The following is a 27810-nucleotide window of genomic DNA, read 5'->3' on the forward strand; positions in this document are numbered from 1 at the left end:
TAAAAATTTCAGACAATTCAATACATTTTATTGATTTATTGATGAAAAATATTAGTGACAATATGAATGACGGTCATGACATGAGCTCGGTAAAGAGCGACTGATTGGCTAGGTCAGTATGATGTTCCTGAGGGCGTGGCAAAGACGGGCTGCCATTGAGCCCAAATCGGCCGATGTTGCCACTTAGGAAGTAGAAAGGCACATGACTGATTCTTCCCGTGGACCAACACTATGGAGGGAAACACTTGATAAATTAGTCTGCTCTGGAAGAAAACACCACATTATTTTCTGAATGGAATAAGAGAATCAAGGAGATTACTGACCACAGTGAGCAGAGCTCCATGCTGAAAATTTGGGTGGAACTGCACCAGTCTTGGTTGTGCACCAGGATCCCCTTGAACAAAACCGCTATAATGATAGGAAGGACAAACTCATATTCACATTTGGATACATTTTCTTTGAAAAATATAACATGAAACTGCAGCACACATGGAATGCAAGCACAGATGGAAAAACACCTACCATGGCAAAAGTTCAAAGATGGGTTTCGTTCTGGTCTTAAACACAGGAATTATTGCAGGTTGCTCTCCTTGTGGACCACCTAAAAGGTCAGCAGTTAGCAACTGTCCTAAGTAATGTCGACAATACCTTATTACAGTTTACATGGCAGTGTCTTATTCAGAGTATTGTCATCATCTTGTCAACGTAATAACAAAAGAGAAAATCAACGTAAACGTAGTCAAGGTTAGGTTCTACAGTATGAGGTTAGATAGACGACAGAAGAGCAAAGACCTTTGAGAAGCACAGCAAGTCTTTCTCCTCTCGGATCCCATGTCAAAGACTGGATCTCTCCACCAACACTGTACAAATAAACTTCCATGGTCATATACTGTACATGATACACGTTTTTTTAAGCGCTAGCTTTTCAGATTACAGTTCTTACATGACATCTCCCTCGGGTGTGTTAAAGGTTGTCTGTGATAGGTCGGCCACCACTGATGCTGCTTGTGGCCCTTTTGATGAGCCTGTGGGGGCACCTACCAAAAAAAAAAAAACCCACAGAATCAGTCGAGCCAAACAGACTTGTATGGCTCAAAACAAATACAAAACAATAAAAATTGTTTTTTTGCACATTTCTAGGGCGCCAAGGACACTAACTCATGGGGGTAATTAAAAGGTGACATTCTACTAGAGCCAGCTTCTGTAGCTGGGGATCGGATTGCCAAGTTCCCTGCCTTCGGCCACCGCCCAGCTCACACAGCACCCGACCCCTATGGCCCCTCCTACAGGTGGTGAGCCCATGGGAAGGGGGACCCACGTTACCCTTTCGGGCTGTGTCCGGCCGGGCCCCATATGCGCAGGCCTGGCCACCAGGCACTCGCCTTCGAGCCCCACCTCGGAGCCCCAGTGACCCACGTCCGGGCAAGAGAAACCTAAATCCATTTATAATATTCATCATAGGGGTCTTTTGCCGTGCTTCGTCTGGTCCCTCACCTAGGACCTGTTTGCCATGGGTGACTGTACCAGGGGCGTGAAGCCCCAGAAAACTTAGTCCTAGGATCATTGGGACACAAAAACCCCTCCACCACAATAAGGTGACTGTTCCAGGAGGCGAATAAATTAAATATACCCCCAAAAAAAATTCTACTTTACCCAGGGCTAACTGAATACAAATGCTATTACAAAGGCCGATCTCGAATTGCAACTTAATGAAAGCAAAACAGTTAATGCATAAAACTCAATATCATTAGGCTGTAAGCACTGACTTTTCATTTGAAAATACCCGTCAATATAGTGAATTGTCAAGGACAGTACTCTCTGTTGTTCTGCTTGACCAATGGTCAGTCGTGCACGGTCACAAACTGCAAAGAACGACAGTTGTGGGCAGGTTAGCCTAAGTCAAGGCAGCCACTACAACAATTGTTAATAGTGTCTTACCATGACACGCCACCTCGCCGCCAACGTGCTGAGAAGGCCAACTTCAAAATAAAAGCTTCATATATTACTACATTGGACATCAATGCCATTTTAGGATTTTATTTTAAAGTTGGCACGTTCAATGGAATTTTCTGAGCCAATCAGAATCGAGTATCTGCCAAGACCATGGTATAATACTGTGTGCTCTCACACGAACTTTGTAGCTGCTCAAACAAAGTTTTTTTTTTTTTTAGATATTCATAATTTTTTGTTTTAGAAAATAGAGCCGTCACCTTATCGTGGTGGAGGGGTTTATGAGTCCCAATGATCCTAGGAGTTAAATTGTCTGGGGCTTTACGCACCTGGTAGGGTCACCTTTGACAAACAGGTGCTAGGTGAGGGAACAGACAAAGTATGGCTCAGAGACCCCTAAAGATGAGTAACAAATGGATCTAGGTTTCCCTTGCACGGATACGGGTCACCGTGGCCCCTCTCTGGAGCCAGGCCTGGAGGTGGGGTCTGTACCCATGGGGCCCGGCCAGGCACAGACCGAAACGTGGGTCCCCCTTCCCATTGGCTCACCACCTGTGGGAGTGGCCAAGGGGGGGTTGGGTGCGAAGTGAGCTGAGTGGCAGCCAAAGGCGGGGACCTTGGCAGTCTGATCTCCGGCTACAGAAGCGGGCTCTAGGGACGTGGAATCTCACTTCTCTGGCAGGGAAGGAGCCTGAGGTAGTGTGCAAGGTTGAGAAGTACCGGTTAAATATAGTAGGGTTCACCTTCACACACAGCTTGGTCCCTGTATGACTGGTGTCAGAATTTGGTCCGCATTGCCCGTAGTAAGTTGGATTTGTTTACAGTGAGAGTTGGACTCCACCAAGGATGCCCTTTGTCATCGATTCTCTTCATTACTTTTATGGACAGAATGTCCAGGCGCAGCCGAGGTGTTGAGGGGGTCAGGTTTGGTGACATCAGTATTAAGTCTCTGCTTTTTGAAGAAGTGTTTCTGATGGTTTCATCAAGCCGTGAACTTCAGCTCTCACTGGAGCAGATTGCAGGTGAGTGTGAAGCGGATGGGATGAAAATCAGCACCTCCAAATCTGAGGCCATGGTCATCAGCCGGAAAAGGGTGGCGTGCCCTCTCTGGGTCGAGGAAGAGAACCTGCCCTAAGTGGAGGAGTTGAAGTATCTCTGGGTCTTGTTCACGAGTGAGGGAAGATTGGAGCGGGTAATAAACAGGCGGATCGTTGCAGCATCTCCAGTGATGCAGACTCTGTATTGGTCTGTTGTGGTGAAGAAGCAACTGAGCCGAAAGGTGAAGCTCTCAATTTACCGGTTGATCTACATTCCTACCTTCACCTATGGTAATGAGCTGTGGGTCGTGACCGAAAGAACAAGATCACGGGTACAAGCGGCAGAAATTTGTTTCCTCCGCAGGGTGTCCAGGCTCTCCCCTTAGAGATAGGGTGAGAAGCTTCCCTGCTTAAGCTGCTGCCCCTGTGACCCGACCTCAGCGAGGCGGAAGAAAATGGATGGATGATATCTAAATATTTTACCATACAATTTCCATTTTCCGTACTTTTCCAGACCTTGAAATTTATTAAATCAAATTCTATACCTTCCATATTTGCATAGGAACCCTAATATAATGGACAGAAGAAACCTTGCATGTTTTTTAAAATTGAGGTTATGAACAAATTGATTTGTGAAGACAATTGTGTGGCACTGATTTGTTGACATTCTTACAAACTGCCCCTATTTAGTACAACCCCAATTCCAATGAAGTTGGGACGTTGTGTTAAACACAAATAAAAAATAGAATACAATGATTTGCAAATCATGTTCAACCTATATTTAATTGAATACACTACGAGCTAGAAACCAGCTGACTCAAGAAATTAACATTGCAAAGAGGAACTATGCAGCAAAGTTGGAAAAACAGTTTAGCGCTAACGACTCTAAATCAGTCTGGCATGCATTCCAATCGCTGACTAATTACAAGCGACGATCCCCCCCAAGCTGAGAACAATAGCACACTACCCAACGACTTGAATACCTTCTACTGCAGATTTGAAAAGGACACTTTCACACCCACCCATCCGGCCGCACCCCCGACCACAATCACACCTTAAGCATCCATGAACAGGATGTGAGACGCATCTTCAAACAACAAAAGATTAACAAAGCGGCAGGCCCAGACCATGTGTCCCCATCCTGCCTCAAAGTCTGCGCGGAGCAGCTCGCGCCAGTCTTCACTCAGATCTTCAATAGATCTCTGGAACTGTGCGAAGTACCATCCTGTTTCAAACGCTCCACCATCATTCCAGTCCCCAAGAAACCTGCAATCTCAGGTCTAAATGACTACAGGCCTGTTGCCTTGACATCTGTGGTCATGAAGTCCTTTGAACGTCTCGTGCTGGACCACCTCAAGAGCGTCACAGGTCCCCTGCTGGACACCCTGCAGTTTGCCTACTGAGCGAACAGGTCTGCAGATGATGCAGTCAACATGGGAATGCACTTCATCTTAGAACACCTCGACAGTGCAGGGACCTACGCGAGGATCCTGTTCGTGGACTTCAGCTCAGCGTTCAACACCATCATCCCTGAACTCCTTTCCTCCAAGCTTCTCCAGCTTAGCGTCTCACCTGCCATCTGCCAGTGGATTTACAGCTTTCTGACGGGCAGGACACAGCAGGTCAGGCTGGGGGAGGCCACCTCATCCACACGCAGCATTAGCACTGGGGCGCCCCAAGGTTGTGTCCTCTCTCCGCTGCTCTTCTTTCTCTACACGAACGACTGCACCTCAGCGCACCCGACTGTCAAACTCCTGAAGTTTGCAGATGACATCACTGCCATCGGCCTCATCAAGGACGGTGACGAGTCTGCATATCGACAGGAAGCGGAGCGGCTGGAGCTGTGGTGCGGCCGACACAACCTGGAGCTGAACACGCTCAAGACTGTAGAGATGATCGTGGACTTCAGGAGGCATCCTTCGCCACAGCTGCCCCTCACGTTGTCCAGCTGCCTTGTGTCAACCGTCGAGACCTTCAAGTTCCTGGGAATTACAGTCTCTTAGGACCTGATGTGGGCGACCAACATCAACTCTGTCCTCAAAAAGGCCCAGCAAAGGATGTACTTCCTGCGGCTTCTGAGAAAGCACAGCCTGCCACAGGAGCTGCTGAGGCAGTTCTACACAGCGGTCATCGTATCAGTCCTGTGTTCTTCAATCACAGTCTAGCTTGGTGCTGCTACAAAAAAAGGACAAACTCCGACTGCAACGGACAATCAAAACTGCTGAAACGATTGTCGGTACCCCCCTACCCATCCTTGAGGACTTGCACGCTGCCAGAACTAAGACAAGAGCGTGCAAAATTCTCTCAGACCCTGCTCATCCCGGTCACCAGCTCTTCCAGCTCCTTCCGTCAGGTAGGCGCTACCGATCAATGCAAACTAGAACTAGCAGACATTCCAAAAGTTTCTTCAATCAACTTCTTAAACAGCTAACCTACAATTCGATTGCAACGTGCTGCCAATTTTTTTGTCTTGCGTTTGTTGTCACATTTCTGTTGGGCCAATTATACATTACTCGTGCACTCACTGTAGTTGTCTCGCCACGCTGCACTATTTGCATATCTGTTGTTGACCAATATTGGCTACTCATGCCAGAGTAGCATTTGCTCCATGTGCACACTGATTGAGGAGTATCTGCAACATTTACACAACCAACATTGTCCCAGATTATCACACTACTCGTCACTTTAAACCGCATACACTCCTTGAAGTCTCGGGGCCCTTTGCACAATGGTCATTGCACCGGACTATTGCAATATTAGTCATTCGAACTGCTCTAAGTGCTAGAGGACTCTGTATCTTCTTGCACAATTGTCAAAAAAAAAAAAAAAGAACCGGCATTACCAGATTACCAGATAACTAGCAACCCTTTACTGCTCAGTGACTGTTTTTTTTTTTTTTTTGTCAATGTCTTTATGTCTCAAAAGTGTTCTCTGTCAATTGACCGTCTGTTGTCGTACTTTTAACAACATTCAATAAACGTTTTGGAACTGAGGACACTAATTGTTGAAGCTTTGTAGGTGGAATTCGGAATTCAGAATCAGAATCATTATCATCTTTATTTGCCAAGTATGTCCAAAAATACACAAGGAATTTGTCTCCGGTAGTTGGAGCCGCTCTAGTACGACAACAGACAGTCAATTTACAGAACACTTTGGAGACAGAAAGACATTGACAAAAAAAAAAAACAGTCACTGAGCAGTAAAGGGTTGCTAGTTATCTGGTAATGCCGGTACATTTTTTTTTGACAATTGTGCAAAAAGATGCAGAGTCCTCTAGCACTTAGAGCAGTTCGAATGACTAATATTGCAATAGTCCGGTGCAATGACTTGTGCAAAGGGCGCTGAGACTTCAAGGAATGGATGCGGTTTAAAGTGAAGAGTAGTGCGATAATCTGGGACAAGAATTCTTTCCCATTCTTGCTTGATGTACAGCTTAAACTGTTCAACAGTCCGGGGTCTCTGTTGTCGTATTTTACGCTTCATAATGCGCCACACATTTTCAATGGGAGACAGGTCTGGACTGCAGGCAGGCCAGTCTAGTACTCGCACTCTTTTACTATGAAGGCACGCTGTTGTAACACGTGCAGAATGTGGTTTGGCATCGTCTTGCTGAAATAAGCAGGGGCGTCCATGATAAAGATGTTGCTTGGATGGCAGCATATGCTTCTCCAAAACCTGTATCAGAATCAGAATCATCTTTATTTGCCAAGTATGTCCAAAACACACAAGGAATTGTGTACCTTTCAGCATTAATGGTGCCTTCACAGATCTGTAAGTTACCCATGCCATTGGCACTAACATAGCCCCACACATCACTGGCTTTTGAAATTTGTGTCCATAACAGTCCCGATGGTTCTTTTCCTCTTTGGCCCGGACGACATGACGTCCACAATTTCCAAAAACAATTTGAAATGTGGACTCATCAGACCACAGAACACTTTTCCACTTTCCATCAGTCCATCTTAGATGAGCTCGGGCCCAGAGAAGCCGGCGACGTTTCTGGGTGTTGTTGATAAATGGCTTTGGCTTTGCATAGTAGAGTTTCAAGTTGCACTTACGGATGTAGCGCCAAACTGTATTTACTGACATTGGTTTTCTGAAGTGTTCCTGAGCCCATTTGGTGATATCCTTTACACATTGATGTCGGTTTTTGATGCAGTGCCGCCTGAGGGATCGCAGGTCACGGGCATTCAATGTTGGTTTTCGGCCTTCCCGCTTACATACAGTGATTTCTGCAGATTCTCTGAACCTTTTGATGGTATTATGGACCGTAGATGATGAAATCCCTAAATTCCTTGCAATTGTATGTTGAGGAACATTGTCCTTAAACTGTTCGACTATTTTCTCACGCACTTGTTCACAAAGAGGTGAACCTCGCCCCATCTTTCCTTGTGAATGACTGAGCAATTCAGGGAAGCTCCTTTTATACCCAATCATGGCACCCACCTGTTCCCAATTAGCCTGTTCACCTGTGGGATGTTCCAAACAGGTGTTTGATGAGGATTCCTCAACTTTCTCAGTTTTTTTTGCCATCTGTCCCAGCTTTTTTGGAACGCGCTGCAGCCATAAAATTCTAAGTTAATGATTATTTGCTAAAAACAATAAACTGGTCAGTTTGAACATTAAATATCGTGTCTTTGTTGTGTATTAAATTAAATATAGGTTGAACATGATTTGCAAATCATTGTATTCTGTTTTCATTTATGTTTAACACAACGTCCCAACTTCATTGGAATTGGGGTTGTACATACAGTATAACAACCTGGTGTGTCAGTGAATGTGAGAGCGTAGATAACCGTTTCTCCCTGTACGGTGAAGAGAAGTCGACTCCCATCTGGACTCCAGCAGCCAGACTAAACCAAACAAAAATACAGTAACAAAACCTTGGAAATGTGGGTGTCGTTGAAATGTGGTGGCAATGCTTACCTGGCAGCGACCTTTCTCACACGGCCAACGCTCACACGTCCACATCCTGGTCTCCCAGACCCTGAAGAATAATGACAAATTCATCTTGCGGACCTTGCATGCTAAACAAAATGACTATAATAGTGTGTATAAAAAGTATCCACACCCTTGTTCAATTGTCAGGTTTTTGTGATATAAAAAAATGAGACATAAATAAATCATTTAAAAACCTTTAACCATTATGTGACCTTTAATCTATACAATGCAAATTAGGGAAAAAAAATAATATTTCCAAGAGGGTAGGTAAAAATAAACAACTAAGATAATGTTTATACAAATGTGCACACCTGCTTAAACTTGGGATGTAGCTACAGTATGTTCAGAATTAACCAATCACATTAAAACTCATAAATGAGAATCAGCACACACCTGCCACCATATAAAGCCCCTCTGATTAACCGCAAATAAAATTCAGATGTTCTACTAGGCTTTTCCCGACTTTTTTTTGCGTTTTAACAGAAGCCTAGAGATTTTGTGCTAACACTGACTCCTATTTCGAACAGTTCATAACTCCCTCCGCCTTGACTTAGGTCCCAGTTTGAGCTGAAGAAAAACAGTCCAAAAGCATGATGCTGCCGCCACCATGCTTCACTGTACGTATGGTGGTGTTTTGGTAATGAGCACTGTTGTGTTTGCACCAAACATACCTTTTGGAATTATGGCCCAAAACGTCAACCTTGAATGATATCAAGGTTGAACATTTGGGCCATAATTCCAAACCATAACACATTTTTTAATACCACAAAAACTGTGATTTGAACAGAGGAGTGGTGTGTAGCTTTTGTATATCCACTGTACATTTGGTGAAGGAAATGTTTTCCAGCAACATAACACTGTACAGTATAGAAATGAGATTCATATGAGACTTGAACCTGAAGAGAGCAGAAGGCGTCGAGGCAAGAAGATGGCTCCCATCAGTGGACCACGACAGAAAGCTGACCCCACCGCCTCCGATTCGCTGGAGGGGCACACAGCTCTCTGCTGCTACATCCCATACCTGGAAGAGGTTGTAGAAGCCTAAATACTATTTAAGTTAATTAATATGTGGATAAAAAGTAACAAGTTTATTCTGATAAAAAAGGACTATTTACATTATTTACAAGTTGGACTGTTGGTAGTTCATGTTCACAGTAAGTGATGAGTTAATAATTTCATTTAATTGCATTTAAAATACCTGGATCATTTAGGTGTACCATTTCATATAGCTTCATACTGAAGAATACATAATGGATTTCTGATTCATGGATGTACCTATTTAATTGTCTTTAAGGCGGAAGGATCTGTGTGGTTAGGGGGAAGTACTGTGTGGTCAGGCTATATGGGGAGTAGAGCCACAGTCTTTTGACCTCTCTCTTTTTCTTTGTCGATCTCTCATTGCCTCATTTTTGTTATTTAATGCACTTTGGACTAATTTTGTGCCCTTTCTTTTATTTGGAAGTGAACTGCACAAAACTAAGAGGAGCGTCTGGAGTTATATTTTCAACGTACTTATGGACACGAGGAAATGATTCACAGGAGCGTCAAACTTAAGGCTTTACTGATTACGAACCTACAGAGGTCAAGGAGGTACCAGACTGACAATATAGCAATTTCAGGAGATGATGGGGGACTACGGCGAAGGCTTTTACCATCATCGATGTGTCCATAGGCGAGGCTGACACGAGGAGAGAGCCGTTCGGTGACCAAGCAATGGAAGTGACTGGTGAGTGCCCGGAATGAGCCAAAACCTGCGCACATCCGGAAGAAGGCCTGTTCAAGAGGAGGAAGGCACACATATAAGACATTTCATCATGATGATGCACATTCTTCTGGATGGCAAAAGTCAAAGCTTTTCTGATGGTACCACACATAAATGAACCATTCTGCCATTTAATCCAGGCAGAGCGATTGAGCAAACAGGGTAAATAGCTTAAGTATTGATTTTGGCCTTCTTCTCTATTGCCATTGTTTGAATGCGTGAAGTGTCAATTGAAAAGATATTATGTGAGGTAAATTGCTTCCAAGGGAGATGGATGACCTTTCTGCCACCCAGCAGTATCCTGGCACCTTTTTTTTTTTTTTTTCTTTCAAACATTGTGAAATGGTCTATAGTAATGAAGCAAAGATGTACAGTAACTACTGGATACAACTGCGTGCCCATTAACATGCCTGGTGGACAATGAGCAAGGGTCCACATGCCAGACCAGTAAACAGTTCTGGCACGCCACGGCAAGTCCAGAAGCACACAGCGGCTTCCACTGCACTGCTGCCACGCTCCTCTGGAGGCGGTGCTTCAGGGTGGGAGTCGTAGCACTAAGAGTTAATACAAACAAAAATGGCCATTAAATCACAATTGTTGTTTTTTTAATGAGCAAAACCTTCAGTCTCTGAAAATGTTACAAGCATGGGAGACTCAACACCTCTTGGGATTGTAGATCTTAATTGAGTCATCCAAAAGGGCAACAGCAAACTTATCAGTATGAGGATGCCAGGCAAAGGCTCGCACCACGCAGTCCGACCTGGCAAAATAGACAGAAAACACACACACAACTACAAATTTGACCAGATTTTCCACTCATTTTCTAGATTAACTCAATCGCAATGCTTGATTACTAAAAATTGTGTGCTAAACATTTGAGAGCTGCAAGTGAGAGAGGATTAAGACTTATTAACTGTTTAAGTTATCTTTGCAGCTTTATTTTTATTTTGTTTTTACATAATCAAAATGCAAATTGTAGGGTACACAAACAATTCCAATCAAGTTGGGCCGTTCTGTAAAACATAAATAAAAACTGAATATAGTTATTTGCAAATCTTTTAAACCTATATTCAATTGAATACACTACAAAGACAAGATATTTAATGTAATGAACAATAGTTTTTTTGCAAATATTCACAAATTTTGAATTTGATGCCTGCAACACGCTCCAAAATAGATGGGACAGGGGCATGTTTACCACTGTGTTAAATCACCTTTCCTTTTAACAACACTCAATAAGCGTTTGGGAACTGAGGACACTAATTGCTGAAGCTGTGTAGGTGCCTTTCCTTCCCATTTTTGCTTGATGTACAACTTTAGTTGCTCAATAGTCCGGGTCTCTGTTATATTTTGCACTCCATAGTACCCCACATATTTACAAAGGGAGAAAGTTCTGGACTGCTGGCAGGCCAGTCTAGTACTTGCACTCTTTTACTACGAAGCCACGCTGTGGTTGTAACACATGTAGAATGTGGCTTGGCTTCATCTTGCTGAAATAAGCAGAGACATCCCTGAAAAAGGTGTTGCTTGGATGGCACCATATGTCACTCCAAAACCTGTATATACCTTTCAACATTAATGGTGCCCTCACAGATGTGCAAGTCACCTATGCCATGGGTACTAACACACCCACATACCATCACAGATGCTGGCTTTTGAACTTTGCGCCGATAACAACCCAATCCGGATGGTGCCTTTCCTCTTTGGCCCGGAGGACACGACTTCCATGGTTTCCGAAAACAATTAGAAATGTGGAGTCGTCAGACCACAGCACACTTTTCAAGGTCCAACGTTAAGCCTTTTTGAGTGGTGGCCCGACAGCCAAGTTGTGATGGCCCTGTCAGAATCTGTACTGGCCCCGTATATTCATAATATGTTAAGTTTTAGTGATTATTTTGTATTTAGCGTCTTTATACTGTATTATTTGAGCCCCTTTAAGAAATTATTAGTACAGTTGCATTCATGGCGATGACTGTAATAAACTAACTAAAATCAAGGCATTGCAATTGCACTGATTAATAATAATGCTTACAATAATAAATCGATTCCAAAATTATTAAAATATTTCCTTACCACTGACATTCCAACAATGCTTTATCTTGTGTCTTGATGTTGTGCACATTATGTATAGTTAGGGGTGCTCCGATCGGGGGTTTTATGCTGCCGATTCCGGTACCAAAAATCTGTGAGTGAGATCTGTCAATCACTGCCGATACGATTATATAGACTAGCTGCAAATTGTTCAATTTATTAATGGTGAGTGCTTTTTGGCGATATGATCTGTTTGTTTTGCTTCACAGCTTTTGCACACCTGCGCAGTGTGAAGGCGGGAAGGGATGCAACATTAGGGCAGGGCGATTATGGAAAAAATAATCACGATTATTTAGAATGATATTGAAATCATGATTATCCATCCATCTTCTACCGCTTATCCGAGGTTGGGTCACGGGGGCAGTAGCTTTAGCAGGGACGCCCAGACTTCCCTCTCCCCAGCCACTTCATCCAGCTCTTCCGGGGGGATCCCAAGGCGTTCCCAGGCCAGCCGAAGGATGTAGTCTCTCCAGCGTGTCCTGGGTCATCCCTGGGGTCTCCTCCCGGTGGGACGTGTCCGGAACACCTCACCGGGGAGGCGTCCGGGAGGCATCCGAATCAGATGCCCCAGCCACCTCATCTGGCTCGTCTCACAGCTGGTGACCATAGGTGAGGGAAGGAACGTAGATCGACCAGTAAATCGAGAGCTTCGCCTTTCGGCTTAGCTCCTTCTTTACCACAACGGATTGATACAAAATCTGCATCACTGCAGACGCTGCACCGATCCGCCTGTCGATCTCCCGTTCCATTCTTCCCTCACTCGTGAACAAGACCCCAAGATACTTGAACTCCTCCACTTTGGGCAGCATCTCATCCCTGACCTGGAGAAGGCATGCCACCCTTTTCCGACTGAGGACCATGATCTCATTTGGAGGTGCTGATTCTCATCCCAGCCGCTTCACACTCAGCTGCGAACTGCTCCAGTGAGAGTTGGAGGTCACGGCTTGATGAAGCCAACAGAACCACATCATCTGCAAAAAGCAGAAATGCAATACTGAGGCCACCAAACCGGACCCCCTCTACGCATCGGCTGCGCCTAGAAATATGTCCATAAAACTTATGAACAGAATCGGTGACAAAGGGCAGCCTTGGCGGAGTCCAACCCTCACTGGAAACGAGTCCGACTTACTGCCGGATATGCGGACCAAACTCTTGACTCCGGTTGTACAGGGACCGAACAGCCCGTATCAGGGGGTTCGGTACCCCATACTCCCGAAGCACCCCCCACAGGACTCCCCGAGGGACACAGTCGAACGCCTTCTCCAAGTCCACAAAACACATGTAGACTGGTTGGGCGAACTCCCATGCACCCTCGAGTACCCTGCCCAGGGTGTAAGAGCTGGTCCACTGTTCCACGGCCAGGACGAAAACCACACTGCTCCTCCTGAATCTGAGATTAAACTTCCCGACGGACCCTCCTCTCCAGCACCCCTGAATAGACCTTACCAGGGAGGCTCAGGAGTGTGATCCCCCTGTAGTTGGAACAGACCCTCCGGCCCCCCTTCATAAAAAGGGGGACCACCACCCCAGTCTGCCAATCCAGAGGCACTGTCCCCGATGTCCACGCGATGTTGCAGAGGCGTGTTAACCAGGACAGCCCTACAACATCCAGAGCCTTGAGGAACTCCGGGCGAATCTCATCCACCCCCGGGGCCCTGCCACCGAGAAGCTTTTTAACCACCTCGGTGACCTCAACCCCAGAGATAGGAGAGCCCGCCTCAGAGAACCCAGACTTTGCTCCCTCATAGGAAGGCGTGTCGGTGGAATTGAGGAGGTCTTCTAAGTATTCTCCCCACCGGCTCACAACGTCCCGAGTCGAGGTCAGCCACCCCCCGTCCCCACTATACACAGTGTTGATGGTGCACTGCTTCCCCCTTCTGAGACGCCGGATGGTGGACCAGAATTTCCTCGAAGCCGTCCGGAAGTCTTTCTCCATGGCCTCACCGAACTCCTCCAATGCCAGAGTTTTTGCTTCAGCGACCACCAAAGCTGCATTCCGCTTGGCCTGCCGGTACCCATCAGCTGCCTCAGGAGTCCCACAGGCTACAAAGGCCCACGAGGACTCCTTCTTCAGCTTGACGGCATCCCTCACTGTTGGTGTCCACCAACGGGTTCGGGGATTGCCGCCACGACAGGCACAAACCACCTTACGGCCACAGCTCCGGTCGGCCGCCTCAGCAATGGAGGCACGGAACATGGTCCACTCGAACTCGATGTCCCCCGCCTCCCCCGGAACCTGAGCAAAGTTCTGTCGGAGGTGGGAGTTGAAACTCCTTCTGACAGGGGATTACGCCAGACGTTCCCAGCAGACCCTCACAATACGTTTTGGGCCTGCTTTTAGCCATGACCGGATTGTTTTTGATTTATTATCGTTGTCTGAAACTAAATCATCTCATTATTATGGCATTTCGAAAATTTAAATAATTTTTGTAATCGTAATTCACCTTATACAGGAAAAGTTTAGTCTGATTTTATGTCAGGAAAAAACTTGTTTTTTTTTTTTATACAGTCAATCACTGTATCGCTGTTCCTGCTGTGTGCGCCATGGCCTCTTAGGGGCACTGTGGTGTGATGCATGCAGGGAGCTCCTCGTTTAATGCATTCATCCATCTTCTTTGCCGCTTATCCTCACTAAGGTCGCGGACTGCTGGAGCCCATCCCAGCTATGTTCGGGCGGGAGGCAGGGTACACCCCGAACCGGTCGCCAGCCAATCGCAGGGCACATAGAGACAAACAACCATTCGCACTCCCATGCACACCTATGGGCAACCATTTATGTTTCCTAAGATATCAAATAAACTACATTTTTTTAATGCATCTCAAGATTCAAATTAACCTTGCTGGTTGCATTCCTTAACCGAAGAGCATTGACGTCCGTATTATTGGGAAGCTTTTATTTTGAAGGTGGCTTTCGCCGCGAGTTGGCGACTTATTACTGTAATGCCTAGTATGAAAAAATTAGGGGCGGCTGGCTTGATTGCTACTTTACGAGTGGAGGCTTGACCGGCGCTATATACCTACTGGGGGCGAGCCTTTAGCGTCCTCCTTCACGCACGCCCTTTCCCCTTTTCATCCGCATGCTGTCCTCAGCCACGTCCGCTTTTTCACTGTATAAGCAGCGTGTTGGCAGGAAATGCTCCCAGTCAGTCAAGCGGAGCGCTCATCACACAACATTTATAGATTTTGGAACTCTGTGCGCAAAATAAGGCGCGCCGCAATATAAGGCGCCCCGTCCATTTTGGAGAAAATTTACGACTTTTAAGTGCGCCTTATGATTGTAAAAATACGGTAGTTTATTTTTAGCCTTGTCGCGTGTCTTTTGACGTAGTACTGTAAATATCTGACGGCCAATGAAGTTATTTATAAAAAAAAAAAAAAAAAAAAAAAACATGTCGGCGGTGTGGGACAGACAACACGTCTGAGAAAGACAACATGTAATGACCGGATCAAACTACAAGACAATTTTGCTCTTTCACAATTGCACTGTCAGACTACTGCAATAAAATCTTGTATTCTGATACCACCGCATCCCGTTTTTTACAATCATTGGGCTTTATCTTGTCAACTCAAATGCTACCGGATACACTCGTTACCGTGATGACGACAACACGAGTGATCGTGTAAAGCCTACTTTTTATTCCCAATCATGACACACAACTTTTTCCAATTAAACTGTTCACCTGTGGAATGTTCCAAACAAGTGCTTTTTGAGCATTCCTCAACTTTCTCAGGCTTTTGTTGCCCCCGTCCCAGCTTTTTTGGAACATGTTGCAGAGATCAAATTCAAAATGAGAAATTTGTAAAAAAGCAATAATGTTAATCAGTTTGAATATTATCTTGTCTTTGTACCGTATTCAATTGAATATAGGTGGAAAAAGATTTGCAAATAATTGTATTCTGTTTTGGCACGGTGAACGACTGGTTGCACATCTGCCTCACAGTTCTGAGGACCGGAGTTCAAACCCCGGCCCCGCCTGTGTGGAGTTTGCATGTTCTCCCCATGCCTGCGTGGGTTTCTTCCAGGTACTCCAGTTTCATCCCACATCCCAAAAACATGAGTGGTAGGTTGATTGAAGACTCTAAATTGCCCGCAGGTGTGAATGTGAGTGCGAATGGTTGTTTGTTTATATGTGCCCTGCGATTGGCTGGCGACCAGTTTAGGGTGCCCCCCGCCTCTCGCCCGAAGATAGCTGGGATAGGCTCCAGCACGCCCGCGACCCTAGTGAGGATGAGGGGTACAGAAAATGGATGGATGTATTCTGTTTTTATTTACTATTTTTGACAACATCCCAACTTCATTGGAATTGGGGTTTGTAGAGAAACATTCACACCTGCGGACAATTTAGAGTCTTGAATTAACCGAACATGCATGTTTTGGGAATATGGGAGGAAACCAGAGAACCCACAGAAAACCCACACAAGCACGGGCAAAAAATGCAAACTCCACACAGGAAGGCTAGAGCCTGGATTCAAACCCACAACTTCTGACCTGTGAGGTGGATGTGCTAACCAGTCATCTAACGTGCTGCCTGTTCATATACAACACAGTGCTAGTTCTATTCAAAATAAAGTAACAAAAAAGATTGTGGGGTTTTTTTCGGGACTGGAAGGGATCAATGGGATTTCTATTAATTTCAGCAGAGAAAATTGTATTTGATATACATGTAAAATTAGTTATATAATAAAACATTTGATGGAATATTGCATCATATATTTCATATGGCCCTAAGAGGACTTTAAAAAAAAACTGAAACGTCGCCTGATAGGACAAAGATTCTCCTTCCCCGGTCTGTGTGGTTTTGGCCAAATGTTGGCCCGATAGTTGTAACTCACCAATTCAGCGCTTGTGAAAACTCTGCGATCATGTCCTCGCTGCTCATCTACAGACCACAGGACAAATAAAAGCACACGTCAATGTCATGCAGCGAACATCATGTCATCCACTTGATTGCATTATCAGGCAGAGCTTACTGTGAGATGGGGAAACAAGGAGCTATGAAAGGAAGAGATCCTCTGCAGCAATGCCAGGATGCAGCCAGAACTCACAGACAACCATTTATGCACTGTGGGAGATAGCAAAACACTACTGAATGTTACTGTATATGTCAATCATTTATAATGATTTACGTACCCTCTTCATGGGAGTTAGTGATTTCATTCAGTAGCCCTGTAAAACCAGCATCCCGCCTGAAGGAAAAAGAAAGAAGCTTCTTTGACATACATGTGTCTAAATAATGATGCAGTGATGATGTACTTCAATGCAAAATACAGCTACAATAATAATTTTAAATTAAATTAATCTCTACCATGCAGTTCTAATCCAAATACGGTAATTTACTGTGTATAATGCGCACCCATGTATAATACACACCCCCAAAGTTGACCTTAAAATTCTCGAAAACCCTTCTACCTATGTGTAATGCATTTTTACAAGGCATGATTTTGCTTCCATCCATATGATCAAAACGAAGTATTATCTGTATTTTCTTATTCTGAAGTTAAGCACTTTATTTGAACACATAATACTTTCTATTTACTTTACAGCCGTGGCCCAATGGTTAAGATCATCGCCTGCCACCGTGGGGGATCTAGGTTCAAAACCCCGACTGGACGATCCACCAACATCCCCCAGACTCACGGCTGTGCTGTCCTTGAGCAAGACACTGATACCCAGAAATGCTCCCCGGGTGCTTCAGCCACCCCTGCTCCAGTGTGTTCCACTAATGTGTGTGTGTTCACTGTGATGGGTTAAATGCAGAGAACAAATTTCGTGTGCAAGCACGCATGTTCATGACAATAAAAGACAATTCTTCTTCTTCTCTTATTTTGAAATTCACAGCCCTACTTTTATTTAGTAAATGAGAAAACATACAGTTGTGCTCATGTTTGATTACCCAGGCAGAATTTGTAAGATGGGTACAATTCTTTAAAGAAAACATGAAGGGCCAGGTGAAACATTTAATTTAATTTTAATGGGATTCAAAATAAGCCGTCAAGCATTTCAGAAAGGCATTAACATTAAACAAAACATAACCATAAATAAATTGATTGTTGTAGTTCAGTCATGTTTTTAAAAAAAAAAACAATATTTCACAAATTCTGCCTGTAAACTTATGAGCACAACTGTACATATATGCAGTCATACGTACCCTTATCATATTGGAATGAAAGTGTAGTCTACACCTTTTTCCTAACCTCTAGGTGGCAGTGGCATATACGAATGAAAGTGTACAGCTTTTTCATAACCTCTAGATGGCGGCATACATTTATAAAATGTGAAAGTCTTTTTAAGTTTCACCTATACCCATGTATAATGCACACTATTGACTATTCTTTGGGGGAGGGGGGGAATACGCATTATACACGAGAAATTACGATACCCGTGTGTATGCTTACCAATATGAAACATAACTTGGTCATGATGAACCGTGACCTACAAACATGCTGGAATCAGCTCTTTTACGTAAACATTTAAATACTGCTTACTTTTGCAAAAAAACACAAATGCATTGAAATGAATAAAGTAATTTTTATGGTGGTACTTCCAAACCTTAATTCCAAGATTTGTGCTGGCACTATTTCTTTTTTTCAGAAATAATTTTCTGGTTGTTATCTCAAATGTGTATTGTCTTCCCTACAAAACACTGACACAAGCCACTTCCCCCAACTACAAATTCTGTATCTACTCAGCTTCTTTTAAATATTCCAGGAATAAAAACCCCGTCACTGCCAAGCCGTGTGATCAAAACCGTGTTCCCGTCATGTCATGATTCAGGGTTTCACCATATTCTGTGCAATGTGCATACCAAGCTGCTGCACTCCTCATCCACAATGTCTCAGAGTGGTCCAGAAAGGCCGCTTTGCTGCTGCTGCTCTCAGTACGACTATGTGGCTTCAGGGACTCTCGGGGGAAGTACAAACTCGGAGGACTTGACTCCTGTGGAGAACATATAGTACGACCATGAGATGAAACACCAACCAGAAGTTCATACTGCATTAAATAAAAACAAATACTTTACCAAATACACCTAATTTTTGTTTAGGATCTGCATTTTTGTTGTTTTAAATACAACGCATCAAATTCAATATGCATACCTAACACCAGTAATTCCCAACCACTGTGCTGTGGCACATTAGTGCGCCATAAGAGATCAGCTGTGCTGCAGGAAAAAAAAAAATATATATATATATATATATATATATATATATATATATATATATATATATTGTATAGTGAAAGGACAATTGCAATTAAAAGCTTTTCGACTAAGTGGCAGAAGGTACCGGTACAATTAACCTGTGTGTCCATCATTAAGTATACAGTGCGGGGTCTGACATTAAGCCTTTTGAAGTGGTAGCCCTGTCAGACCTTGTACTGGCCCCATATATTCATGATATAATATGTTAAAAGTTTTAGTGATTATTTGCGTATTTAGTGTCTTTATACTGTATAAATTAAGCCCCTTTTAAAAAATTATTTGTACAACTGCATCAATGATGATGACTCTGTACAAACCCCAATAAAATCAAGTCATTCCAATTGCACAAATTAATAATAATGCTTTAAAGAATAAATCAATTACTAAATTATTAAAATGTTTACTAAGCATTGACATTACAACAATGCTTTATTTTGTGTCTGGATGTTTTGCACGCTATGTATAGTAATTAAGGGTGCGCCGATCAATGTTTCATGCTGCCAATTCCGGTACCGATAACCCATTAGTGAGAGCTCCCACTTACTCTCGATACCAAGCATATGGATTACCTGTAAATTTTTCAATGTCTTTATGGTGAGTGCTATTGGCTATCTGAACTGTCATGTTTGTTTGGGTTTGCTTCGTAGCTCTTGCGCGCCTGCGCAGTGTGAAGGGGGAGAGACCCTACGCTAGGGCTGTGCGATTAAGGAAAATATAATAATCACGATCATTTTGATTGATATTGAAATCATGATAAATAAACAGGATTATTCATTTATTTCAAAAAATGTAATTTAAATATATCTTAAAAGCACAACCATAAAATAAAATAGTAACAAGGAAAATCATAATACTGTATATTAAAATAACAAATAAAAAACAATCAAGAAAAATAAATACATTAATGGCTAAAAGCGTGCCAATGCTTTTAGCAATTATTCCATTACAGTTGTCTAAAAAAAAATCCTCATTATTATGGCATTTAGCAAATAGAAATAATTTTGGTAATCCTAATTGACCTAAAACAGGAAAAATTTAGTCTGACTTCATGTCACAGTCAGGAAAAAAAGTGTGTCTTTTTGCACAGTCAATGACTGCAACTGCTGTTCCTGCTGTGCGCACCTTGGCCTCTTAGGGGCTGTGTGGTGCGATGCATGTATGGAGCTAATCATTTAATGTAAGCTAAAGAAAGAGTAAAAGAAGAAAGTCGCGATACAAAAGAAGCGATATAACTTTTTTACTGCAAGTGTGCATCTCATTGCGTGCACCACACTGCCCCTCAGAGGTCAAGACATACACAGCAGTTTATGTAACCCATTGGTTAATAAAAATGGGTCCGTTTTTCCCTCATGCCTACTGCTGCTGGTTTATTGTCCTCTGTTTAAATAATAGCCTTTTAAATAATCAAGCCTTTTATAACATTCCATACTACAAAATAAGTCTATTGATTGATCGATATTATGTTTATTGCTGAAATTAGACCGGTATCGGTCAGAACTCAAGGCTGAAATATCGTTATCGGATCAGAAGTGAAAAAGTAGGATCGGGACTTCCCTAATCTATATGCAACGATGGTGATCCTGTGCCGTCCAGCCACACCTGGGCTCTAACCTGCGCCCCCACAGTGTCGACCGGAAGTCGAGTCCACTAACTGCCGAGCTAAAAGCTTGGGCCCCTGACCTCAGGAATTAGGTTTTATTAATGAACAGTACATTCAAAGAGCGCAATCCGGCATAAGTAACATATACAGACTGAAATTTTTGTTTGGTTTGGTGGCGTGCCGTGTCTTGGCTCAATAAAGGTTACTGCAAGAAACAGTGATCTCCACAATACAACGACATCCATTACAAGAACTTGCTTCTCATTCCACATCACCACATAAACCTCCTAATTATTATTCTTTGTTGTACATCAAAGTTCACATATGTATATTCTAGTGATGGGACGAACAACACTGGTGGGTCAGCACTGTGCCGAGCTCACAAGAGTGAAACCCCGTATTGGTGCGTGTATCGCTTTAAGAAAGAAATCATGTGACCGATACAAGAAGTGTGTCGTTTGGATGTGCCGCGCCAAATTGTGTTTATAAGGAAACAAACTTTGTTGATATGTTGCGGATTTGTAGGATGGAATTTTGCTGTTGCGGTTTGATTTTTGCTTGCCCTCACCTTGGTCCACTGACCAAGGTGGATCTGGAATAATTTTGATCTTTTGATGCCAAATAAGGTAAATCTTTTTCTCCTTTAGGCCTTGTTTACTGTTTTTTTTTTAAATTAAATATGTTTGTCTTTTCTGGTAAGAGATTTGAATTGTTTTCAGACAAATTGACTTTTTATTTTATTGTAGGTGAAGTGTCGGCTCTGCTCCACAAAGCTATCTTACATCAATAAGAGCACTTCATCAATGCATTACAGAGCTCGGCATGGCAATGAAGAATTGGCAGATACTCGTGTGATTACCCCAGGTATGTTGAAATTCTCACAAAAAAATAGAATTTTCAAAAATAGTTTATTACACACAAAAGGCTTTGTGTGACTGTAATATTGTTTGTAAAAATTACAGTCCTTTAATAAGCTTTTAACAAAATATTTCCTTTTGGCTTGCAGTTCCTAACAAGCAAGCAGTGGATGACGCTGTGGTCAATATGATCATCAAAGACTGTCAGCCACTCACCATTGTTGAAAATGAGGGATTCAGGGAGCTCCTGAAGCTTATCAACTCGCACTTAAATTTTTATGCTCACCATCTTCATCTGTACCATCTTAGTCTTTTATTTCATATGATTGAACAGTTAAGTTAACAAAATTCCATAATAAGTTAAAAATGTTAACTCACAATTTAATTACGGAAAAATTTGCTATATTTTACAACTAATTTTAGCATTTACACAAACAAGGTTTTAAGCAAAACTATTGGTTACTATTGAGTGACCAACACAGTGTCAATACAGTGCCGACACAGTTTGTGTAGTGTGTCAATACACTCCTTGAGGTATCATCATCCCATCACTAGTATATTCTCAGAGCATACCTCGGACAAAAATTTTAATTACAACAAGTCCAATTCTGGGCCACATTGTTTTGACATTAAATCCAGTCTAGTTTCTTGTAGCATCTGGCATGTAGCATAATGATGGGTAGGTAAAGCGGCTGAAATAACTATTTAACACGTCACCATTTTTCTCAAATATATTTCCAAAGATTCTATCCATCCATCCATTTTCTGAGCCGCTTCTCCTCACTAGGGTCGCGGACGTGCTGGAGCCTATCCCAGCTATCATCGGGCAGGAGGCGGGGTACACCCTGAACTGGTTGCCAGCCAATCGCTGGGCACATACAAACAAACAACCATTCGCACGCACAGTCACGCCTACGGACAATTTAGAGTCTTCAATTAATGCATGTTTTTGGGATGTGGGAGGAAACCGGAGTGCCCGGAGAAAACCCACACAGGCACGGGGAGAACATGCAAACTCCACACAGGCGGGGCCGGGGATTGAACCCGGGTCCTCAGAACTGTGAGGGTGACGCTCTAACCAGTCGTCCACCGTGCCGCCCCAAAGATTCTATTGATAGGAAAATTCACCAGATGTTGGGACCAACCCAAGTCATCCATACATACAAAGAAAGTAGAACAAATAAGATCAGAAATTAAGTTGTGTGTAATGTGAAATGACAGAGGGAAAATGTATTGAACACGCCAACTTGAATTTATTTAATACTTTCTACAGAAGCCTTTGTTTGCAATGACAGCTTCAAGACGCCTCTTGTATGGAGAAACTAGTTGCATGCATTGCTCTGGTGTGATTTTGGCCCATTCCTCCACACAAGCGGTCTTTCAAATCTTCGAGGTTCCGTGGGCTTCTTGTATGGACCTTGAGTTTTGGGTCTTTCCATAGATTTTCGATTCAAGTCAGGTTATTGGCTGGGCCATTCAAGCCGCTTTATTTTTTTTCTTTGAAACCAATCGAGAATTTCTTTGTCAGTATGTTTTGGAATGTCCATCCATTTTTATCATCCTCGTAGATGGCGGAAAATATTTGTCAAAAATGTCTTGGTACATTTGCCCATTCATCCTTCCTTCAATAATGTGAAGTTTACCAGTAACACTTGCTGAATTGCAACCCCACACCATCATGTTGCCACCTCCGAACTTCACTGTTAGTATGGTGTCTCTACGGTGATTTGCAGTGCCATTTCTCCTCCAAACGTGGTGTGCATTATGTCCTCCAAACAGTTTGCTTTTCCTCATCATACCAGACTATATTCTCCCAGTATTTAACTGCATTGTCCAAATGTTGTTCAGCAAACTTTAAACAAGCTTTGACATGCTTTTTTTCCCCAGCAATGGTCTCTTGTGTGATGAGCGTGCATGCAGGCCATGGCGGCAGAGTGCATGACTCACTGTTTTCCTTGTGACAACAGTTCCTGCAAATTCCAGGTCTTTTTGAAGCTCTCCACAGGTGATCCTTGGCTTTTGGACAACTCTTCTATTATTCTTTGTCAGAAATCGTGCAAGGAGCACCTGATCGAGGCAAATTTATGGTGGTATGATTGGCTCCCAACTTACATATCAGGGCCCCAACTGTGCTCACTGGAATGTTCAGAAACTTGGATTTGCGCCAGTAACCAATGCTATTGCTATGTTTTACAACAATTGCAATGGTCTTGAAACAGCTCTTTGCTCTTACCCTTGTCTTGTCTTGACTCACACCTTAGCAATGAGACCTTTTTGTCGGCCATCAATTAGGACTGACACAGCTGATACTCATTTGCACTGACAAGGGGCTGGGAGTTTAGGTGTTGTCTTGGCTTTCCAAGCCTTTTTCCACCTCCCTTTCTTCATGTGTTCAATACTTTTTCCCTGTGCCCAGTTTTACACACAACTTAATTTCTGAGTTTATTTGTTCTACTTTCTATATATGGATTACTTGGGTTGTTCCCAACATCTGGTGAAATTTTCAGGTCAATAACACCTTTGGAAGTATAAAATGGTGACGTGTTAAATACTTATTTCAGCTGCTGTATGTTAACATATCCAGAAAACCGGCCGCCATTTTCTTTCGATTTCGCTGTGCCAGGTTTCCGGCACTTTAGAGTGTTCTCATTGTTTTGCGCAAGGTAAACCTTGTTCGTTTCCGATGACGCTGTTGGGAAATTACTTTATTACCTCATTTTTGAAATTTTCAATTCAGATGAGATTTTCTGTGGTTCTGCCAAAGATGAAAATAATCCTCGATTTTGACATAGTAACGAGTGTATCCGGTTGCGTTTGAGTTGACAAGATAAAGCCCAGTGATCGTAAAAGATGGGATGCGGTGGTATCGGAATACACAATTTTATTGCAGTAGTCTGACATAATGCAATCATGAAAGTCCAAATTTGTCTTGCAGTCTGATCCAGGCATTACGTGTCGTCTGTCTCAGATATATTGTCTGTCTTACACCGCCGACATGCTTTTTTTTTTTTTTTTTTTTTAATATATATATTTTTTTTAAATATATACTGTACACGATGGCGATGCGGATTAAATGTATTTTGCGGAACCGATCAATGAGACAATTATGACACAGACATGCAAACACCCCGGAGAGAATGTTTTTTATTTTAACATAAATTAAGCAATCTGGAAGACTCTGAAGAGAACAATAAGGCAAAAAAATATATTTTTTAATGTTCACGCAGAAATACCTATTTACACTGCTCAAGTACATGTTGATGTACAAATTTAAGATTAAAATTAAATTTGCCTCATTTCTTAGCTTTTTTGTTCTGGCCTCCAACTTGAGCCAGGCCCATCTCCACCTGCACCTTCAAGATGTGCCACAAGAATAGCATCCTCCTCTTTAAGCACTCTCATTCTGGAAAAGTATTGACTAAAATCATTGTCTGTTTCACATAATCTTTCACTATTACCAACTTCAAAGGCTAATCACATATGCATCCTCCAGGAAAATATTAAGTACAATATTTTTCTGTTTTTATTGGCCATTTCTGAATTTGAAGTTAGTTCATTCTGTGTTGTGGCATAATCCCTAACATCGCCCCATCGCTTCATACATTTAATATTAACATCCGTAAACTAATTAGATAATTGTAGCCACGTGTCCTAATTAATACAAGATGTACTAGTGGGTCAACTCGTCACCGATGTTACGTGTGCTTCGCAGTTCTGCTGGGACCATAACCAGGGCTACGACCCGCAGCAGCTCAACGCGAAAATACAAAAGACCAGTGCAACAAATACGACACTGGCTGATCTGATGAGCAAAAATGTTGCTTGAACATCCATCCATCTATTTTCTGAGCCGCTTCTCCAGACTGGGGTCGCGGGCGTGCCGGAGCCTATCCTAGCTATCATCGGCCAGGAGGCGGGGTACACCCTGAACTGGTTGCCAGCCAATCGCAGGGCACATACAAACAAACAACCATTCGCACGCACATTCACACCTACGGGCAATTTAGAGTCTTCAATCAAGCTAGCAGGCATGTTTTTGGGATGTGGGAGGAAACCGGAGTGCCCGGAGAAAACCCACGCAGGCACGGGGAGAACATGCAAACTCCACACAGGCAGGGCCGGGGATTGAACCCAGGTCCTCAGAACTGTGAGGCAGACGCTCTAACCATTCACACCGTGCCGCCTCTTGCTTGAACGTAAGAGTTGCAATAGAGGATGTCCGCTCCAGAGGTGGGTAGAGCAGCCAAATATTGTACTGAAGTAAGAGTACTGTTACTTGATAATAATGTGACTCAAGTAAAAGTAAAAAGTAGTCCTCCAAAAAAATTACTTGAGTAAAAAGTACAGTGAAATAATTACTCAAGTACAGAGTGAGTAACTTCAGATTTTTTTAACCACAGCATGAACATCAGTTAAAACAATAATTACAAAATAAAATGTGAACGTACAAATTCTGATGTTGCTGTGTGTGTGTGTGTATGCACTGTCAAAACTACAAGAACACATCTGCAATTTACTGCATGGTGTTTTCTAAAGTTATAAGTGAGCTGAAATATCCAGGTTTGGGCAGACAGTGCCAGACAAATACTACAATACACGAAAGCTGTTGTTTTTGTTCGTCTAAGTGTAAACAAGAGTAGCGCGCCGTTGCCTTCATGGTAACGACGACCTTACCAAAATGGTGGCCACTTAGGCATGACGATCAGCCGGGCTGGCTTAGCTACCAATCAATCAATACCTATGCCCGGGAAGCCCTATAGAAGACATTGTGTGAGGTCATGTGACTTTCTTGTGTAATTTTCTTGGTGAACTAGACTTAAACGTCACTAGCGCTTAAATTGGATTGGTGCAAACTGTTCCCAATGCATAAGTCAAAGTCGTAGTATTGCGCATGAAATAGTTGATAAATAAGCAATAATTGATCAATAAAAGTAGCGAGCGACAGTTAGATCATTGTAACGAAGTAAAAGTACTGTTACTTTTTTCTGCTCTCGTCAACTCCTGTGACTTATCCAAAGCAGGTCCGCGCTCGCATATTAGTCCCCCGTGGAGTAATATTCACAATTACATCTGTGTGTGGATGTGTGGAATGGATCTAGCTTCCAGTGTTCAAGGTGTACGAAACAGTCTATGACGACGGCGACCCCGCCCCCCCAGTTAAAACTCATCGGAGCTATATGATTCATGTAAATGGCCTATTTTGAGTTCAAAACGGTGATTTCCGCTGAAAGGTGACTGATTTGCATGTATGATGACATTAAAGACGATCAGCATACAATGCTAATTATCGGCTGATACCGATCAAGCCGATCAGTACGGTGTAAAGTCTACTTGTTTCCAGGGAAGTTTGAAGTAAATTTGGCGATTCGCTTGCTCTCTGTGTGCCCCAATATGAGATGGACGGACGCCACCATTGAAAAATCTGGGTTGTTTATGTCACATTTTTGTCTCAACTAATCAGAAACGTGGGGGCTTTTTTCCTGCCAAAGTCTCAAGGTTTCGGTCACAAATTTCCTAATGATTTACAGTGATTTCTGGACAAGTAAATTTGGGCTGATTTCCACATAGAAAGTGCCATAAAATCCTTATCCGCGTTTCAAACCTCTAACCAATGATATCCTTTACTTTGCTATAAAGGTTGTTTGACATTTTTAGTAACATACTGTACCTATAATGTGGAAGTTGGCTCTGTTAGTACATACATAGGAATGTTGCACTATTTCTTTTTCGTCTCTGTTAGTACATACATAGGAATGTTGCACTATTTTTTTTTCTTTTTCGTGTGTGTTAATTGTCCAAAGCTGGGCTATTCTTTGACCTGAGCAAAGGGCATAGTACTAGGTTAGCTTAGGTTAGACTTGACTAGACCTGCTGCAGCCGATCCTCCACGTTGGTCCCCGTCAGGAGCTCGTTGTTGGACTCGCACAGAGTCGTCTGTCCGCTGGGAAGGGGAGGGGGGAACAAAGCCAAAGAGCACATCTTTTGGTGGGAGGCAGGGGGCACAAAGCCTGAAGTACAAATAAAACGGAATCGTTGTTAGAACCTTGACTCCACACTGTCAAAGTGCTGTTGACAGTGTTGTGCAGTAGCTGATGCTACTGCTACGCTAGCACGTTTAGCAGCCGAACCGTCGCCAACTACAAAGATGTCAGCACGGTTCTTGTAACAATATTTGCTCTTTGCTATACAAGACATTTAAATTACCTTATGCCAAGTCAAACTATATTTGACGAACCCAAACTTGACACTCCGATATATTATGCTTGAATGTCTTGAATCCCGCCGGGGAAGCTACGGGTCCTCAAGAAGTACAAATAGTACGTAATGTTTGCAATCATGCGCAAACGCGCGCTGCCCTCTTCAGGACAGGGGT

General features: G+C 43.0%; 1 protein-coding gene across 1 annotated transcript; it reads right to left on the reverse strand.

Annotated features, from left to right (window-relative positions):
• Window positions 1–27789, reverse strand: aaas (achalasia, adrenocortical insufficiency, alacrimia). Its single transcript, XM_061795580.1, has 17 exons — window positions 27642–27789; window positions 27306–27445; window positions 18588–18718; window positions 16913–16968; window positions 16753–16844; window positions 16615–16661; window positions 10352–10450; window positions 10101–10244; window positions 9581–9701; window positions 8825–8949; window positions 7914–7974; window positions 7750–7840; window positions 944–1037; window positions 793–860; window positions 523–601; window positions 324–408; window positions 1–229 (listed from the first exon to the last, which is right to left on the reverse strand). The coding sequence occupies exons 2-17, from the start codon at window positions 27414–27416 to the stop codon at window positions 74–76; spliced, it is 1560 nt and encodes a 519-aa protein (XP_061651564.1). The 5' UTR covers window positions 27417–27445; window positions 27642–27789; the 3' UTR covers window positions 1–73.
• Window positions 27790–27810: the final 21 nt, after the last annotated feature.

This window comes from Phyllopteryx taeniolatus, chromosome 1 (assembly GCF_024500385.1).
Source record: "Phyllopteryx taeniolatus isolate TA_2022b chromosome 1, UOR_Ptae_1.2, whole genome shotgun sequence".
NCBI classification, from domain to species: Eukaryota; Metazoa; Chordata; class Actinopteri; order Syngnathiformes; family Syngnathidae; genus Phyllopteryx; species Phyllopteryx taeniolatus.